General features: G+C 48.6%; 1 protein-coding gene across 1 annotated transcript in view; it reads left to right on the plus strand.

The window, feature by feature from the left end:
- Positions 1–21019, plus strand: part of LOC149356843 (hemicentin-2-like) — a 107528-nt gene that overhangs the window by 8752 nt on the left and 77757 nt on the right. The window contains exon 2 of the mRNA XM_089575376.1: positions 17616–17794. Coding sequence (XP_089431502.1) covers positions 17616–17794 — 179 coding nt within the window. The remainder of the gene's footprint in view (positions 1–17615; positions 17795–21019) is intronic.

The raw sequence follows: 21019 nt of genomic DNA on the forward strand, positions 1-21019 counted from the left end.
TCACCTCTCGGACGCGTGAGAGCTAGCTAGGCCTAACGCCCAGACCTAGCGTAGTTACCCGTGCATCGACGGGAGCCGGCCCCTGGGGCGGCCCCGTGACCACCACGATGATCAACGCCGTCGACGGAGATGAACTGGCACCCTCGGAATTTGAGAACGGTGAGTGGGAGGCCGTTGTCAGCATGCACGACCGCATGATGAAAAAAGGCGGGAAGCCTGGAAACGCCAGCGGAAACGCTGGCACAAACGCCGCCGCGAATTTCGGCGGGAACGCTGGCGATCACGGCGCCGGGGAGAAGAAATCGACTGCCACTCAGAAAAAGAGGCAAGACCCGAACATCCGAAAAAGGGCACCAATGACGAAGCTCCCGCAGAGTGATTATAAAATAATCTGGAAATAGGCTGGAACTTGATCGATTACGTGCCACGTCACCTACTGCAGGCCACCTGCGCGGCCGCGCAACTACCATACGGAGATGTCCTGGACGAAGACACTTCAAGAATCAACTCCGTGAACAATACGTACACGATCAGCACACCGAATCGTCAACGCGCGAGCACCTACGCGAGGATAAAGACGATAGTTATCGGGGAGAAGACCCTCGCCATGGCACCCTACCTCGCGGCTCCCGACGACGCAATTAAGGGCGTGGTATACAACGCCTATGATATCGGAACACCGGAAGAAGTCCGTCAAGGATTCATCAAACGCAACCCGGACATCGTAGTACTCAACGCCAGAAGAATTGGCAAGTCGAGATCTATTCTCATCACCTTTGGAGAGAAAAAGCTTCCCAGACAAGTCTTCTACTGGGGATCAGTGTTCATCGTCTACCCGTACCGAGAGCGGGTAGAGACCTGCTACAACTGCAGGAAGACGGGACACAGGACGGATGTGTGCTATAAGCCATGAGTAAAGCGTTGCCGCAGATGCGGCGAAGACCATCCAGACCCACCGGAGGGAGAACTGCCGACATGCAAGCCCGAATGCATCGTATGCGGGGGGCCAAACAACACCGGCAGCCGGAATTGCAAGTATCGGCTGGCAAAGAAAGACCCTTATCAAGCCAAGAACGACCTGGGGCAACTTGACTCTGGACACCAACCAAGACCGAAGACCAGGGACCACAGCGGCACCCGCCAAGGCCACAGGGGGAGAAGCAGATCGAGCTCCTTCCCACTGATATGTTTTGCCGTTCTAGTAGCGTGTCCCACCAGGCATCGGGTCCAGGAGCACCGCCGCAGTGCCGAAGGAGGAAGGAACGTGGGCCGGAGACGGGGAGTAGGGGAAGTGAAGGAAAAACTGTATTTACATTTTTACATGATTATTTACAAAAATGACAAACAAGGTAAAAACTGAGAAGTCTCAGGGAAACGTGAGCGTATCGCTCAGGGAGTCGCTCCGGGAATGGCTTTTCGATGAACGGCTCGAGCGCTTTAAATAGACCCTCCCGAGATCTTCCCGCCTTTTTCAACCAATCGTAGGGACTTCGTCCGGGTGCTCTAAGGTCGTTCACCGCTTCATCGTCTTCCTCGGCTGAGGCCCCTGAATAGTCGGAAGTGGCCCGTCAGGCCAGGTGGATTTCATATCTTGTCTCGAGGAAACAAGATGGGCGAACACCTGCCGCGTCGTCACCTCGCTTCATCCGCTGAGGCCCGTGGATACTTGGAAGTGTCCAGAAAAGCGTGTTGACGGGCTAGTCGTTTCCAGCCAGGTGGATTCCATATCTTTGTTCCAAGGAAATTCCCCAAAGGCGAACACCTGCCGCCGCGTCACCCCGCGGTTGACAAAAGAGCTAGGACCGGTTGAATGGCAGGCGCTTGGCAGACGCTCGTCTCCGCAGGTAGCAGTTGGCGTTGAGACATGTCACCTTGACAGATGCACACAATGTCGCAAGGTCAATACTTGGGTGCCTTGGGTGACGTTTAAGGGGAACTCCGGAAGACACGTCGTGGCAGTTAGGCAGAAGTGGTGGTACCAGGAATCCAGGAGTTGAATACCTCCCTCGTGTTCGTTTCCACCTGTCATGAGGTTGCATGGGAGCGCGTGTATGAAGACCACTTTCGCAGAACGACGCACTGCCTCTGGACATGGCCTAAGTGGACATAGGTGTGACGGGAACACACAAAGAGAGTTAAAGGGGGGGGGGGGGGGGGGTAGAAACACAACAGCACGTCCGCCGCCCGAAGAGGTCTCGTAGTGGTTGCAGCCAACGCTGCTGCGCGCAGAGACCTGGAGTTGTGTCCGTTCGGCTTTTGGTCACAGCTGGGCCCAAAGGTTCTTCTTGCTTCGTTGACAACTGTAACGGTCTCAACCAGCAAGGTACAAAGCCCAACAAGCAGAAAGGGCCAAACCGACTTTAAGAACTGCCAAGCTGTTTTCGGTCAACAAAGTCTCTTTAGAGAAAATGAGCTGTCGCGTGAAATTTACGTCCTCCTCCGAAAGTTTCCAAGTTTGACCAAAGCAGAATACACAGAGCTTGGTTAGCCAAAAGGCAGGAAAATTTTCTAAATTTTTTTTTTTTTTTTGGGGGGGGGGGGTGCCGTAGCACGGTTTATGTCACAGAAAGCCACCTCCCGTGAGAGCACAATGGGAAGGTGGAGCTGCTGAACACACATACAAACAGACAAAAAATGAATCCCGCTAAAGCAAAAAAGAAAATACAAATTTGCCTAGCGGATTAACGTCCGGAGAGTCAGGAAAGGGCATTACACGGGAAAGCTTCGGCTGAGGCCATCAGCGTTGCCATTACCTCGCAATTTTCTGCAACGCATGTAAACTGAGTCCAGCAATGCCAAGCTCCAAAATTTCGCTCTCATTTCGCATAGGAGAGTGTAATGAACAAAAGACAAAAAACAAGCATTAAACTCAATATGAGATTATGCCTCGTATCCGCCCCTTGCGCGGCCGCGGTCCGACAGCCGCCTTAGCAGATGAGACATTACATAATGCTAGGAATTTCAGCTTGCATTTCTGTACAGGAGAGTTAAATGAACAAAAAGAAACAAGCAATAAACTGAACAGGATTACTCCTCGAAACCGTCCAGAAACAGCGTTACGATTAGAGGAATTTACTGGTCCCTATTCTTCAGCCGCCCCCTGCGCGGCCGCGGTCCGATAGCTGCTCTAGCAGGTGCAACTTGACACAAGGCTAGGAATTTCAGCTTGGGACCCTTAACTGTTCCTCGTCCAAGTCTCGCGGTTCTGAAGTTTGGCTGACGCTCAGAAAGCAGAATGCGAGAAGGGAACGAACGAGTGCGAATGCTGTGCCAGCGTATCCGTCTCTCTCGGATTGGGTTCGCGCGTTGCGTTCTCTTGGCTTGTGTTCCCACGGGGCGGGTGCGAACTCTTGAGCACCGAGGTGCCAAATTGGGGCGGCTACGCGGTTCGGATTTCAGTCGAGCAGTCAACAAGAGCCGCACTTTGCCCTTAATTAACTCTTCCCGTTGGGCCACCTCTATACGCTGCCGCTCCGTGGAAACCCTCGCTGTTGGTTTGCGGGGCGCGTCACTAGCCATCGCGGAACCGTCACAGGTTAAGTCGTCGGCGTTCGCCTCATTGTCAGTTTGTGATCCAGCCTGCTCTGGCTCACTACCGTGAGAGTTTATAAGGGTTACAGGGCCACGTTTGCCCTCTTCACCCGCGTGCTCTGCTGGCGCTGCGAATTCTGGAGCCTTCGAACTGGTGAGGACCTGCGCAGCGTTATCTCCAAGACTAAGGCCCTTTTCTTTGGGCAGCATATCCGAGCGATTTGGGAAAATCGAGGGATGCTGCATAGGCAGGTCTTGGGAGACGGCTGCCTCGGTCAGACGCAGCTCGAGCGGGCTCTCGATCGCGACGCGGGCAGTAAGTTGGTCGTGTTGGATACCTTTACTATCCTTATACTGGCGGTACAGCAGGCCAGAACGGAGCTGGAAAGGTATGTTCTTCCGTGACACACCTATGTCACTTTGGTGACTCAAGTTGCGTAGAGATTTGTCTTTCTCTTGCTCAGCGGTGAACGTTTCGCTGTCCACACGAAGGAGTTCGAGAAAGCCGTCTGAGTGGGGCAACACTAGATTCGTTTTAAGTTCCTCACCTAGCCCCAGCTCATCACTTGCGCCTGCTTCGGAAGACTCACTATAGCCTGCACTACTGTCGGTACTCTTTACCCCTGTGCTGCAAGTGAGTAAGTCCTGGGCTGGCTCGTCATTTGGTAACGCGGAGCCGTCACGGCTTAAGTCGCCGGCGTTCGTCTCATCGTCTGTTTGTAACAAAGCCTGCTCTAGCTCATCACCGTGAGAATTTACAGGCTTCGGGCTTACAGGTTGAGGTTTGCCCTCTTCAACCACGTGCTCTGCTGGCGCTGCGACCTCACGAGCCTTCGAAATGGTAAGGACCTGCGCAGCATTATCTCCAAAACAAAGGCCTTTTTCTTTGGGCAGCATATCCAAGCGATTTGAGAAAATCGAGGGATGCTGCTTAGGCAGGTTTTGGGAGACGGCTGCCTCGGTCAGACGCACCCCGAGCGGGCTCTCGATCGCGACGCAGGCAATGGGCGAAGACACACTGGTTTCATTGGAGCATAACTCATTTTCGGGTGTTTGGTCGCAAGCGGCTGTCGTTCCCTCATCGTTGAACTGATCATTGTTTCGAGGCAGCGCTGAGGCGCATTCCTCGCTTACAATAGAACTTGCAGTTGCCGCTTTCAGCGCGCGACTGCTCTCTGGAGGACTACATTTTTGCGCTGCGCCTACGTCTTTCTGGGTTGCAAGGGAAATCTGCGCGGCATCGCGCTTTTCATCTAACGCCGCGCTCTGGCTTGGAGCGCCACAGTCGCTGTCAGGTGGCAGAAAACGCCGCTCTGTGCCGCAGATTATCACATCAATTTCCCAACTGCCACTGTTTTTCTGAGCAACTACAATGTGCGTAGCTGACCAAGCGGGGCTCTTTGGCTGGTCGCTGACGCACTGATGGGGGCGCTGCCTGCTGCTATCACTTCGGCTTTTCGACTCGGTCTGTAGACGAATTCCGAAGTATCGGAAGAGGGCACTTTTTGCTTTGTCGTAGTTGTTGGCATCCTCATCGGACAGTCGCGCTAATACGGCGCTGACATCGCAAGGAAGGATGGCCAGCAACATCATTGGCCATTCGCCCTGATCTAGCTCCTCCTCCGTACATATGTGTTCAAAATTCGCGAGGAAAGTTCTGAAGCTCTCGCCTCTCTGAAAAGTCCGCAACCGATCTCGCGCCCTTCGCCGTCTGAGAAACTGAGTCTTACGTGTGAGCTCCTGCTGCTCTCGTTCACGTAGTTCCTCGAGCTCAGCGCGTCTCTTACGGCATTGCTCCTGCCATTCTTTTTCAACCCTGTTGGCCTTCTCCTTGCGTTCCTTTTCAACCCTGTCGGCCTCCTCCTTAGCGTTCCTGATTTCCTCCTGAATGACTTCCCAGGTCTCCAAAATTTTGTCTCCCTCCTCCTTAGCACCACATTCCTTAATAGCCTCAATCAGCTGCGGCTTTCTGTGACTTTTCCTGGCCTCAATACCCAGCTTTTCACACAGCAAAATCAAATCTGGCTTCTTTAGTTTGCTCAAATCCATGGCAACTTCCGAACGAGGACTTTCAATACAAGCTGCTACGTGAAATGCATAAGTGAGCACGTGCAGAAAAACAATCTACAGGTAGTGATAAATTTCCAGAGTTATCAAGCCTGGCAGATTCTTAAAGAAAGTCAAGCGCTCACCACTGCTGAAGCCAGGACCAAGCGTGGACGATCCCGCCGCTGCCAACCAGTTGATATGTTTTGCCGTTCTAGTAGCGTGTCCCACCAGGCATCGGGTCCAGGAGCACCGCCGCAGTGCCGAAGGAGGAAGGAACGTGGGCCGGAGACGGGGAGTAGGGGAAGTGAAGGAAAAACTGTATTTACATTTTTACATGATTATTTACAAAAATGACAAACAAGGTAAAAACTGAGAAGTCTCAGGGAAACGTGAGCGTATCGCTCAGGGAGTCGCTCCGGGAATGGCTTTTCGATGAACGGCTCGAGCGCTTTAAATAGACCCTCCGGAGATCTTCCCGCCTTTTTCAAGCAATCGTAGGGACTTCGTCCGGGTGCTCCAAGGTCGTTCACCGCTTCGTCGTCTTCCTCGGCTGAGGCCCCTGAATAGTCGGAAGTGGCCCGTCAGGCCAGGTGGATTTCATATCTTGTCTCGAGGAAACAAGATGGGCGAACACCTGCCGCGTCGTCACCTCGCTTCATCCGCTGAGGCCCGTGGATACTTGGAAGTGTCCAGAAAAGCGTGTTGACGGGCTAGTCGTTTCCAGCCAGGTGGATTCCATACCTTTGTTCCAAGGAAATTCCCCAAAGGCGAACACCTGCCACCGCGTCACCCCGCGGTTGACAAAAGAGCTAGGACCGGTTGAATGGCAGGCGCTTGGCAGACGCTCGTCTCCGCAGGTAGCAGCTGGCGTTGAGACATGTCACCTTGACAGATGCACACAATGTCGCAAGGTCAATACTTGGGTGCCTTGGGTGACGTTTAAGGGGAACTCCGGAAGACACGTCGTGGCAGTTAGGCAGAAGTGGTGGTACCAGGAATCCAGGAGTTGAATACCTCCCTCGTGTTCGTTTCCACCTGTCATGAGGTTGCATGGGAGCGCGTGTATGAAGACCACTTTCGCAGAACGACGCACTGCCTCTGGACATGGCCTAAGTGGACACAGGTGTGACGGGAACACACAAAGAGAGGTAAAGGGGGGGGGGGGGGGGTAGAAACACAACACCACCATTACCGGGGACCGGAGGCGCCAGCTCGGGTCCTGACAGAGAGAGCAGCTCGAGCAGAGGAAGAGGCTCAAGCAAGGACAGAGACGCGGGCAAAAAGGTGAGCTGGCCAGATAAGGCCTCTTCTTGGGAAACCGCTCGGGAGACGGAACTGGTAGAGCAGCTCGCTAAGAGAGACAGAGAGCTAGACACCATAAAGAAGGAAATGGCGGAACTGAGGAAACTCATTAACGCTAACACAAAACAGGCAAAGGTGGTCGAAAAACCTCCTTTGCAACAATCACAAAACGCGAGTCAGGCGCCCCCGCGTGACACATATGAAGGGGGAGACATTCAAAACGCAATGGATACAGACACCAGAGTCCCCTTGAAAAGACCTCTACCCAGAGAGGGAAACACAGACGATAGTACTCCCAAAAAGGCGGCTGAAAGTCCTAACGAGGACGCATCGGCTAAAACCCACATCAAGGTTAGGTCAGACATGAACACACTATTGAAGCGGGTTGACGCTCAAGACGCTAGAATTGATGCCCTTACCGCTAGGGTAGACAAAATAGCCGAACGTGCTGACAATCTGACGGCGGAATTCGTCATGTTCAGGGAACGAACCATGGGTTGCTTCCAGCAAATTCTGGAACAACTAGCAAACATAGAAGCCAGGCTTCCCCCTGTTGCCGGCAACACCCTCCCCTCGCTGCAACCGCAGCAGCAGCATCTATAGGACATCATGGCCCCTCGCCAACAAATTAGAATCTGGCAGTGGAACTGCAGAGGCTTCCAGTCCAAAAGATGGAACCTGCAGGCATACATTCAAAAAAACATAACCACACCGGACGTAATCACGCTGCAGGAGGCAAGCGGCATGGTCAATTTAAATGGCTACGCCGCGTACACCCCGCTAGAAGTGCAAAAAGAGCACAAACCTAAGTCGTTCACGGCCACGCTAGTGCAAATAAATCTAACGGCAACACGACACGCACTCGAAAACACAAGCGAGGACTACGTGATGTTAGAAATAATCCTAAACAGAAAAGGGGACAACAGTCTCTTTATTCTGAATATATACAACTCACCGAAAAACCGGGGCACAGGGTTGGCGGACCTATTACGTAAAGCCATTAGACTATCTTATAAGAAGGGGTTAGTAATCACGGGGGACTTCAATGCCCCGCACACGGCATGGGGATATCGGACGGCCTCCCCTAAGGGAAACAAACTATGGACAGAAATCCAAAACTTAAGGCTCACGGTACTAAACAACCCGAAAGACCCCACGAGGATAAGCAATAGCGTCAGCGTAGACTCGTCCCCAGACTTGACGCTAGGCAAAGACCTCGAGGGTGAAAGATGGTCAAACACAGGACACACCTTGGGTAGCGATCACTACATCATAGAGATTGAAACACAAACCAGGCCGATGAAGGGGAAGCTGCGCGAAACGAAGCTGACAGACTGGGACACCCTCCGAAAAGTCCGGGACAGAACCGCTCCAAGGGAGATATCGGATCTAAATCAATGGGTTGAGACACTCAAAAGAGACGTAAACAGTCACACTAGACAGACCCCAACCACCGGACATGACATCACAGACTCGAGGCTGGCCCACATGTGGGAAGCCCACGAGAGCCTCTTGAAGAGGTGGAGAAAACAGAAACACAATAGAAGGCTAAAGAAGAGAATATCGACACTCAAAAAACAGATAGAAGACTACACAAACGAGCTTCAGCGTCAACACTGGGGACAAATTTGCGATGAAATGAATGGAAAGCTAGGGTGCAAGAACACGTGGCATCTTCTTCGCACTTACTAGACCCAGGACAAACAAAGTCGGCGGCACAAGGGCAACTTAAACGATTGATTCACAAATACCAGGGAACAGCCGCGGACCTAATAGAGGAACTGAAGAGCAGGTACCTTAACACAGAAAAAGGGGGTTCATCTCCAGCTTACCAAGGAGCAGAGAACACACAGCTAGATGAGGACATCTCGATAGCGGAGGTATGGAGAGCAATGAGTCAACTAAGAACCACGTAGGCAGCGGGGGCAGATGGGGTAACCAACAAAATGCTAAGGAACCTAGATCTAGTCTCGGTCACGGCAGTCACAGATTACCTAAATGAGATATGGAAACGAGGTAGTCTACCTTCACAATGGAAACATGCCAAAGTAATCTTTATTCCAAAACCCGGAAAGAAACTTGAAGTGGCCAACCTCAGGCCGATATCGCTGACGTCCTGCCTGGGGAAGCTGATGGAACATGTCATATTAAAGAGACTCCAGGAATACGCAGAGGAAAGGGAGGTATTTCCTGAAACGATGCTAGGCTTCAGGAGCAAGTTGTCCACGCAGGACGTCATGCTCCAGCTCAAAGCAGACATCATAGACCCACCCAACAAAGGGGGCGCCAAGACTATACTGGGCCTAGACCTACATAAAGCCTTCGATAACGTCAAACACGAGGTCATACTAACTAATCTGGCGGAGATTGCCCCTGGAAAGCGGACCTACGATTACGTAAGGGACTTTCTAACCGGCAGAACCGCAGAAATAAATCTAGGAGACATCCAGTCAGAAACTATTAAGCTGGGAGACAACCGCCGCTATTGAAGACTGTCGAAGGTATAAACCATACGCTATATGCGGATGACATAACAATATGGACGCATACAGGAAACGATGGGGAAATAGAGGAAAATCTCCAACACGCGTTCGATATTGTCCAGGGTTACGCGGAATGGGCAGGACTAAAATGCTCGCCAAGCAAATCCGAACTTCTGGTGATCCGGGGGGCTAGCAAACGCGATACCAACGCAGGAGACATTCACGTACTGGTAAATGAGACTCCGGTAGCCAGAGTTGACAAAATCAGGGTCCTAGGACTTATAATACAGGACAATAGAAAGAACACAGAGACAATAAACAGGCTTAAGTCCACAATTAACATGACAACCAGGCTCATAAGGCGAATCGCTAACAAAAGACGGGGAGTCAAAGAGAAAGATCTCTGCCGAATGGTTCACGCTTTCGTGATAAGCAGAACAGTTTACGCCGTTCCCTACCTCAAGCTAGGGCTGGCGGAACAGAACAAAATAGATGGGATCATAAGGCAGGCATATAAAGCAGCATTGGGGCTGCCCCACTGCACTCCTACGGAAAGACTTCTTAAACTCGGGATCTACAACACCACCACGGAACTGTGCGAGGCACATATATTTGCGCAATTAAGGAGGCTTGCGACCTCACCCCCGGGGAGAAAGATCCTGAGCAACCTAGGATTATATGATAAAATTCCGGAAAGAAACGCGCAGGCAAAATTACAGACCAAAGTTAGAAAATTACTCACTATTAAACCACTGCCAAAAAACATGCACCCTGCTTTTCACGAAGGCAGGAGGAGAGCCAGAGCAAAGGCCCTTGAAGCCAAGCTCGAAGGCTCGGAATACACAACCTATGTAGACGCGGCGGAATACGAAGGAGGCGACTCCTTTGTGGTCGTGTCCGTGAACGACTCGGGTGAAACATTAACGGCCGGTTCGGTCAAAACAAAAAACTCAGGGACAGCGGAGGAGGCGGCTATCGCCATGGCAATGGCCAGCACCAAAGCAGTCACCATAATTAGCGACTCCAAGGTGGCTATCAACAATTTTGCGCGGGGTATGATTTCCCAGGAGGCAGAACGAATATTAAGACATAAAGACTGGGACCAAAGAGAGGTGGAACTAATATGGGTGCCGGCACACTCGGGGAACAGGGGAAACTAGTTGGCTCACAGTATAGCTCGAGATTATGTCAGCCGAGCAGTGGGCCGGGCTGAGTCCCCAAATTTCACGAGAGATGAATTCATATCATTTCACGAATACAGCAATCAGTTTAAACTGGAAAGGAGGATCTATCCGCCACCATACAAAAAGCACGACAAAAGATAGGAGGTAACGTGGCGTCGGCTCCAGACGCGAGCCTTCTTTAGCCCGTCGAGACTAGCACACATGTATCCAACACAATACAACGCTACTTGCAAACAATGCGGCGAGATAGCCGGATATGACCACATTTTATGCAGCTGCAAAAAGGCGCCGCCACCGGCGGACCTACTACCAGTCCCTTCTCTAGAGCGGTGGGAGGCTATACTGGCCAGCTCAGGCCCGTTGACGCAAGTCCGGGCCACTGAGTGGGCTCACAAGGTCGCCAAGAGCCATGGGCTCGAAGCCACCTAGTATAATGCCCGCTAGGGCTCAGTGCTGACAATAAACGTTTTCCAATCCAAAAAAATCTCGGAGCTCTGGAAAGGTCAAGCTGCGCATGCGCGGAGCGGGTGGCGTCACGCGGCGCACAGCTGGCGCACAGGGGCCGCCGCCGGAGCCGCCGCCGCGCGCTCTCCATCGCCTCGCCGACAGCCTTGGGGCACAGGTGCTTGGGGCGACTGGGACGCAGCCAGTATCATATCCACCGAGAAATCATTATCATCCCGCCTACTCCTAGAGTCATTCCATATCCAATCAACTCCGCACGCACTTAATCGGACACGTGGGCCCATGCCTGCAGCATACGCATGCTCATTACAGCGACCTTCGCTTGTATAAACGCGGCCGATCCGTTTTTCGTCTTCATTGTGAACAAGGGATCCGTAGGGGTCCCGAAACGTCTTTGTGTTTTACCCTGTTGTTCTTCAATTTCTTGGCGAGTGTTAGGTTTTTTTTTTTTTTAGAAGGAAGCCTCCCTCTCTCTCTTCTCTCCCTCTCTGATGCGCAGTAGCGATTGATCATCGCCATCTGCGTGGTTTGTGGTGTATATAAAATTGGCAGTGGCTCAGCTCTGCTATGCCAGGATATACGTAGCGTGAGGTGAGGGCGAGGTGTCCACATCTCGGTGGACACCTGAACCAGAAGGAAGGATCATAACTGTCCGCTTGGAACAGTGGACACATCAACCGTGCTTTAAGCTAAGTGGGCGGTAGTGACAGGTGTGGGCTGCATGCGTTGGCATTGACGACGTTGTGCCAGAAACGCGGCGCTGAAGCCATAGTCCATCGGCGTTCATTGTGTTCATTGGTGTTGGCCTTGACCACGTTTTACACTTCGATCATTTTATGGAAATGAAGTGCGCATAATGGCTCCCTGGGTCAGTGGACGCCTGAATCGTGCTTATAGGTGCTTGGGGCGATGAGAGCGAGATGTGAGCTGCAGGCATTGACGACGTTGTGCCAGAAACGCGGCGCTGAAGCCATAGTCCATCGGTGTTCATTGTGTTCATTGGTGTTGGCCTTGACCACGTTTTACACTTCGATCATTTTATGGAAATGAAGTGCGCATAATGGCTCCCTGGGTCAGTGGACGCCTGAATCGTGCTTATAGGTGCTTGGGGCGATGAGAGCGAGATGTGAGCTGCAGGCATTGACGACGTTGTGCCAGAAACGCGGCGCTGAAGCCATAGTCCATCGGTGTTCATTGTGTTCATTGGTGTTGGCCTTGACCACGTTTTACACTCCGATCATTTTATGGAAAGGAAGTGCGCATAATGGCACCCTGGGTCAGTGGACGCCTGAATCGTGCTTATAGGTGCTTGGGGCGATGAGAGCGAGATGTGAGCTGCAGGCATTGACGACGTTGTGCCAGAAACGCGGCGCTGAAGCCATAGTCCATCGGTGTTCATTGTGTTCATTGGTGTTGGCCTTGACCACGTTTTACACTCCGATCATTTTATGGAAAGGAAGTGCGCATAATGGCTCCCTGGGTCAGTGGACGCCTGAATCGTGCTTATAGGTGCTTGGGGCGATGAGAGCGAGATGTGAGCTGCAGGCATTGACGACGTTGTGCCAGAAACGCGGCGCTGAAGCCATAGTCCATCGGTGTTCATTGTGTTCATTGGTGTTGGCCTTGACCACGTTTTACACTCCGATCATTTTATGGAAAGGAAGTGCGCATAATGGCACCCTGGGTCAGTGGACGCCTGAATCGTGCTTATAGGTGCTTGGGGCGATGAGAGCGAGATGTGAGCTGCAGGCATTCACTAAGTTGTGCCAGAAACGCGGCGCTGAAGCCGGCCATCGGAGTTGAATGTGTTCATTGGCGCTGGCGTTGTCAGCGTTTTACCCTCCGATAATTTCAAGGAAAGGAAGGAGAGCGCGTGCGGCGAGGTATGCCAGCTGTGCGTAGTAACGTCACTTGCTCCTCGCGCATGCGCAGTATGGTCGTGCAAGAGCACGCGAAACGGCGAGACTGTGGGCAATGTAGCTCACGCAACAATGTGTGGCTATGAGCAGATGTTGCTTCCGCAATCCTCCAGGTTTACCGAGAGCTGCCAATTTTTTTAGACAAAATCAAAGGCATAAAACGGCAAAGCGTAAGAGCATGAGAGAGAAAACAAAAGACCACAAATACCGATGGGCAATAAACAGATGCTGATATTGTAAAATTGGAAGTGGAGACAAATCAAAATATTCGAGATGAGGAACAACTGTACCGTTTGCGGTCGGAGTGGGGAATAGAAAATGAGATTAAGGCCACCTTGAGTATGGTATGAAGCTGAATGAGTTGATAAGTTTTTTTAGTAAAGTGTGGAAAGCGGGGTGCGAACTTGCTGGTTGGACTGCTAGCGGAAATTAATTCTAGGTTTCTCTGGCGGAGAAAAAAGCACCTTGTGTTCACTTTCGGTAGCAGCGTAATGTTTCATTTAGAGAATCGAGTGTTATAGCTATTAGCGAATAAAGATGCAAAGAAACATCGAAGTTGATTATTATCACTGCGAGCGCGTTAAGTTAGAAGATCTAATCTAAGATCAAGGAGGCATTTTAACGGCAGAATGTTTAGGTCATTGTAAAGAGGTGTTGCAGAGGCTGTGTAACGCTGAAAGATATAATTCGAAGCTCTTGATTTTGAAGATGAGAAATACATGACAAATGGCATGAATAGGTATTATCTAGCTATGATATGCTATAATTAAGATCACTGCTAATGAGAGCATAATACAGGGATAAAAGAACATGGCGTTGAAAGAAACGTCTAGTTTTTATTAACACCCATATTCCAAACGATTTTTTAGGGATAGATTTGGGGCGTAGAATAAATTTTAGATGACATTCTAACGTAATGCCGAGAAATGGAACGGATTCGCAGGCGGGAATAATATTATCTCTCAGATAAATGTTTGAGCTAATGATAGCTTGCTTTTGGTGAGGACGGAATATCATGGAAGTGGTTTTTGTCGGGTTAAGTTGTAGCAAGTTATTTTCCCATCATAAAACAGTATTATGTAAGTCCATCTTTAATTTGTTTATTATGCGTGTGAAATTTATATCCTGAGCGAATGTTGTCGTAACATCTGGGTAAAGTGTTAGTTAAGGACAAAGGTAAGTAATTGACGCAAACGAGAAAAAGAAGTGGACCTAAAATGGAATCTTCTGGCACTCTTATATTATAGTTAAAGAGTAAGAGAGCATTTCTTGTAACTGGACAACTCGTATACGATTTGTGACATAACTGTGTGAAAGAGCGAAAGCAGGTCCAGAGATGCCGAGGGATTTTAATTTAGTGTACAGCGTGGTTAAATGTGACAAATGCTTTCATGAAATCTAAGAAAACAGTACGGGAAAAAAAACCTATTTCTTATATATTCTTGAATTCTGTCTGTGAATTCTATTGGTGCTAGCTGCGTTGTGTAATTATGACGGAATTTAAATTGCTTATTTGTTGATTGTTGAAATTTAATGAGGTAGTTCATTATGCGATTAATAACATAGCGTTCCTATTATTTTACTGAAGGAAAGTAATATTGTTATTGACGGTAGTTAGACATTCTTTGCCGCCTTTCTTAAAGATTGGTATCACCGTACTCTTTTTAAGTTCAGTGGGAAAAACACTAGTACTAAATACTAAACTAATAATGTGACTGAGAACATTAGACAGCTCATGACCAATCAGCTTTATCTTAAACGAAGGAATTTCATCGATCCGAGGAGTGTTATTTTTATACTATAAATTACCTGAAAGAATTCGTCTTGTAAATTGAGGCGTAAGTAAAAAGAAGGAGGGCATTGTCGAGGGCCGCAGAAACTGCTTGGAGGCGAGGAACCGCAGCGCGGCAAGAAGGAAATGAATGTCTTAGCAATGTCGGTTTGATTGGTTAAAGTACTTTCGCCATCAGAAACTTTTGTAATGCTTGTTTTGTTTTCTGCTAGATTCAACAATTCCTTAATTGTTTCCCAATTCTTAAGAGCGTCATTTCCATTTTTAAGTATTTTAATTTGATCGAACTCTTGTTTAGACTGTTTAAGTACTGCGGAGAGAATATAAGAGCATTTCTGAAAGCGCTGTTTTAGGTGAACGTTAAATGGCAGTGTTCTAACATTTTTGAGAAGGTTATTTTTTATTTACACAGCTTAGAAGGCTTTTGGGGATCCATGGATTCCGGGGAACTGAATACCAATGATGGATGCGACTCACTGGTGTGCATGAGCTAATTATTCCTTTGAGCTTCGCGGAAAATTTACTGTACGCGTTACTGGCACATATCTTTTTTTAGTATACTATCCAAGTTAGCCTCATTTACTATCTCAACGAACTGCATCCTATCAATTGATTTTTTTTGTAGCGTTTTGTGGGGGCCGCGTTATTAGGACATTCGACTAAGAGGAAAATGGGGAAATGGTCCGTAATATCAAAGTTGATGACTCCTGCGCTCTGAGGCTTAATAACAATAGGTAACACATGATCGATGGGGGGCTAGAGCCTTGATGAACAATGCGCGTAGGTGACGCTAATAGTGACTTCAAGCCATAGCTAAGCAAGCAGTTTGTGTATAACGAACAAGAGCTATCAGAAACGTCAGTAATGTCAATATTAATGAACCCAAGATGAGAATATTCTTATCTTCACGATTCAGAATTTAACGGATGACTTCTAGTTCATTGCAAAAGTGCTCGTATGATGCTGAAGGCGAGCGATAGATGCTACCGATCATAGCGTTCGTGTTTCAAGCAAAAATACATTTGTCAATTTCTAGCCTGACTAAATCGCACTTTTCTGTTTCAAACATGATGTAGTGACGCCATTTGTATGATATAGCGTTAGAAATAAAGATTGCAGACCGACCGTGGCGATCAGTTGACGTAAGCTAGCATTCATTTTGATAGCCAGGTTAAGCAAACAGCCTCTCATCAAGGGATGACAACCATGTTTCAGAAAGAGAAATGAGTGAAAAGGCGTTATTAGCGAGCATTAAAAAAGTTTACTAAGTCATCGTAGTGCCTTGGTAAACTGCGATAATTAAAATGTAAAGTAGACATATGGGTATCACCTGAATTAAAGAGGCTTTTAAGGTGATCCAGTGAGTAGTGCATGATGAGTATCGATGAGTGGTGCACGGTTTACGTGAAAAAAGACATGATCAACTCCTGAGATACGGTAGAGGTTACTGTGCTTGGCCTTCCTTGCCTTGATACGGCCATTCTCTACTCACACAAACTCCAGTTTTTTTTCTTTTTTCGGAGCTAGTGTTTGCCAAGCAGACGTTTGTTCTCTGGGGTTAGGTGATCATTCACGTAGATGGGCTTGTCATCGTTATAATGAAACTTAAATCAGATAGAGTTTATGGTGATGCGTGCTTTTCTTGCTCGGGCAATAAATTTTGCTTTCTTGACGCGGGAAAACAGGCGTGCTACGCTGTTAATTCGGTTTTCACCGGAACTCGGTGAGCAACTTCAATGTCACTGCTAGAAACTGGACAACTTATTTTCGAGCCAATTCCTTCCAGTATTGCGACGCAGCTTTCAGCCTCAGTCGAAGCAACTCCTTGAACCTCGACGTTATTTACCTTGGGTATTGCTCCGATTCAGCCAATTGTCGTGTTAACTGCTTATTGCAAAGAGCAAGTTCCTTATTTTAATTAGTCAAGAAAGCTTGCTTGTTTTTCATTTCCTCGTAGAGTTCATTGAACATAGCGAGGCTGCGCCGCAATCCGGACACTTCTTTTTTCAGCTCATCTGCATCGTTTTCCAATTCATCATCATCATCATCATCATCGTTTATTGACCCTTAAAGACACTTGGGTGGTGGGGCATTACATAGGGGGGGGGGGGGGGGGGGGGGCGTTACATCACAGTAGTCCAACAGGTCACAATCAGTGCCATATACATATACTGGCAGGATATAAAGAAAAAATGTGCACGAACCCATCACAGAGAGAAACGGTCGTTAAACACAAAGAGAAGAATAATCACCATCAGGTTTTTAAGTGCAACAGCAGCAATTGGCGGAACTTACATGGATCTCGTTCGATGACAATGAACTCGGGTAATGAATTCCATTCTTCGATGACAACAGGTAGAAAAGATTTGTTAAATCCGTTAGTGAAGCCATGCACGCGTAGAATGCTCATGGAGTTGAAGAGACGGCGCGAAGTTCTGAGGGGCGGAGGCAAAATAGAGTCCCGAAGTGACAAACGGGCAATTTTCCGCCTGTGCACCAGAGGCTCTATGTCGAGAGACAATTTTATATTTGTAACGCTAGATTGGGTGTCATAGTCGGATGAAATAAAGCGGGCTGCACGGTTTTGAATAGCTTCTAGGGTGTCGATTAAGTAAGCTTCCACCACGTTCCAATTCCACGTTGGTGGGCATTTAACAGTTAAAGGTCTGGTATGGGCAGCAGTGGTGCGGCAGAAAAGGTACAAGAAGTGATCAATGGGAATGAATTAACCTGCGTGAAGAGCAAAAATAGTTAGGGCTTGCCGCTATCTCGGCTGCCAAATGATCGATGCTATGGCATGTGGCAGACTAACGATGCAGGCCAATTTCATTTTGTCCTCAGTGTTCTTTTAACGTCCTATGCCGTCACTGTTCCTCGCATTCCTCATCAGGCAGCCCGGCGTATGTCCTGGTGAACGGGAGCAGCAGCACCGTGCTCAGGGAGCTGCACCTCGTCAGCGTCAGCGGTGACCAATTAGCCAAGCTGGCCCTCAATCCGGTGTCTCGCAGAGGGACGCTCTACAACGCTAGCACTTCGTTTGTTCCTCCCGACGATTTCTTCTTCCTCAAGGCAGGTTCATTTCTGGCCGCGAGGGCGCCTTACTTCACTTTCTTACCTCTGGTTGAGGTCCTCTGAAAAACATGCCTGCCAACAGCCAATTGCCTTCCCAGACGAAAGGAAATGAGGCCGCAACCCAGCATAGGTAACAAGCAATAAATCCTGGCAAGGTTGACCCCAAATTACGCCAGTAAAGCAGATGAACCTAGAATAACCCCATCTAACTTTTCGAGCAGGTATTGCAACCTTGTGTGTGTATTCAGCACAAAAATTCCGCCTACCCTGGCAGGGACCTGTCAGTTATGTCCAAAGGTTGTTTGAAAAAAATTTCACAAAGTGAAACCAAGCCGAATTCCTGGGCGAATGCGGGCGCGGCTTAGGAAAAAAAAAGAGGTGTGAAGTGCAGAGGTCAATCACTGGTCTGAAAAGTGTGGCAAAGGACAAAGTTCGGTGAAAAAATAAGTGCTCCGCGGCCGGTTTGTCAGACTTGATTAGCTGCACTAAGCGGCGAAACTTCTGCAAAAGGAATTATTACCGGTTGAGAAGCTATACCGGGTGTCCCAGCTAACTTGGACCAAGATTTATAAAAAAACTAAGCGATCCTCAGAACTGAAATTGCGTGGATATTTTTAGGATTTATCTAAAGCTACATTACCATTTTCTCGCTCCTCCTATTTGAATAATTAGTCGAGACAAATCAATAAACTTTTTAAATATCGCTTGAAACGTTCAGGCGTCAATAGGTAAGTTGTGGAGCTCCACAAACATTGTCCAACCCGGGCACTTCCAACGAGATAGAATTAGTGTGGCCGTTTTTCATCGGGGCAAACGAAAGCCCGCGGAGTTTAAACAATACCACGTGGCAGCGCGCTCCGTGAGCCCGGATGCGCCGCGATTACAGCGCTCTCAAACGTGCTTTGACTCGCTTCGCACCTTTCATGCTGCTCAAGACAGGGCTGCACGTGGCGCTTGGTTCCAAGGTAAGCGCCAGGGGGTTCGGGCGGCAAATGAAAGAAAGCGCGGCTCCTACTCTTCAGCGTAATTCACACGACGTTATCAGGCTTGGTATATGCGTCTGTGGCTTGTTGGAATATTGCTCCCGAATTCAAACTCATGAGATTGTCATCGTTCCTCCGCATGCATTCTGCTAACGTGACAGCGCAATTATCGCCGCAGAAACGGGAGAATGGTACGGCAAAACAGCGCTGACGGACGGGACGGAAGAAGAGACAAACACATCCCGTCCCGTCCCGTCCGTCACGTCCGTCAGCGCTGTTTTGCCGTACCATTCAACGTGAACCAACCAGCCCGACTCAGCCCTCTCCTAGAAACGGGAGCCGTGCTTTCTTTCAACTGCCGCCCGTACCCACTGACGCTTATCTTGGAACCAAGCACAACGCGAAGCCCTGTCTTGGGCATGCACGAAAGGCGCGAAGCGAGGGATGGTTGTTACAAAGCACGGATGAGAGCGGTGTAATTGCGGAGCATTCGGGCGCACGGAGCGCGCTGTCACGGGGTATTTTTTAAAGTCCGCGGACTTTCGTTTTTCCCGAATAAGAACCGCCACGCTAAGTCTATCTCTTTGGAAGTGCCTGGGTTGGACAATATTTTTCGATCTCCACAACTTTCCTATTGACGCCTGAACGTTTCAAGCTATATTTAAAAAGTTAATTATTTTATCTCGACCAATTATTAAAACAGGACGACCGAAAAAATAGTGCTGTAACTTTACATAAACCCTAACAACAACATCCACGCATTTCAGTTCAGAAGAACGCTTAGTTTTTTTAAAAATCTTGGTTCAAGTTAGCTGGGACACCCTGTATATAGTCTGGAACTAACTCTTAAGAGAATTCTGCATTTGGGACAAGGGAATAAAAATAAACGTTTCCCTTCCTCCTTTTCAATGTCTTCTCAAATACTCTGATATTGATGTCACCGGAACACATCGACTTTTAGTTGAAGCCTAACCGTAAGTGAAAGTGCACGTTTAGTAAATGGTTTTGCTGTCGAGAAAATTTTTGTTGCCCTAGACACTAATTGTTCGATGCCGGTGGCCGCTATTTGCAGATATAGACCGCAAGTAATTTTTATTTGAATAATCCAATGTCCGGTAGTATCGACACGCGTTTTTCCGTAAGTGCAGTAGCGCGGGACGCAACCAGAAGAACGAGGACAGATGTCTTATAGGACAATGAAAATTGTTATGTGTGAAGATTACTTAAACAGGAGCGTCGAGGTTAACGCGCTGTAATATTATTGCTGGAATCCAAGGGGCACTTTAATAATGACTCCACTACGGCGTCTCTCATAGCCTGAGTCGCTTTGGGACGTTAAACCCCATAAACCAACCAACCAACTTTAATAATGAAAGGCAGATGTGCTGTGAAAAAAAATGAAGCTCATCTTGCAGGAGACACAACGGCCGGAATGGGATGAGATGCTTATACCTGCAACGTTTCCTAAGGAGCCATCGAAGCGAATTTCGATCCAAAGAACTTGATTTCACTGCCGATTTAAAACTATTGCAGTCAGAAGGAATTCAAGGCTCATAACCACCGTAGATGTCAATTATTTACTTGTTGCTACAATAGCGTAGCCCTCAAGGGAAAGGAGCAGGTGTCATCAGAACAACTAAAACGGTGTCTGAGCGCTCGCGGGAAAATTTTGAACAGCTCACACAGCCTCATGTTTACAGAAATCTTATTTCCTACTGAGAAATAAAGCTCTGAGTCATCATTGACGAGCCTTTCGACATGAAAACTCATCTACTTTGGGTGCTTCGTAATTTTGCGTTTCTTGCACACACTTAGCCGCTCTCCTCAAGCCGAGGCTTCAAGATTTATAATATTATACATGTTTCGCCTACTGGAACCCTAAAAAAGAAAACCAGGCAGTGGAGATTCGGCCTGTTTTTCTGCGGATATTTTTTGTGTTGTTTTTTAACTCCATGAACTTTGTCTCTGTTCGGCGCATGCGCTCCGTAAATCCATCTAACCACTCACAGCTTTATGTGGCCACACTAATTTGCATGAATAAATATTTGCACTATTTAAATAAGGCACATGTCGAAAGGACGCATAAAATATGTCTTTTTGCTATTATTTAATTTTCAACTGAAAGTGTTTCCATGAGCTCCACGGTTTTATTTAGCCGTTGCACACTACATGTCACGCCAGCTCGGTTAAGGAATATTTGTTGGCTCCATCCGCTCCAATCGAAAAAGACGCAGAACGA

The sequence above is a fragment of the Amblyomma mixtum genome, chromosome 3, assembly GCF_055824585.1.
Source record: "Amblyomma mixtum isolate Tamu chromosome 3, ASM5582458v1, whole genome shotgun sequence".
Lineage (NCBI taxonomy): Eukaryota > Metazoa > Arthropoda > Arachnida > Ixodida > Ixodidae > Amblyomma > Amblyomma mixtum.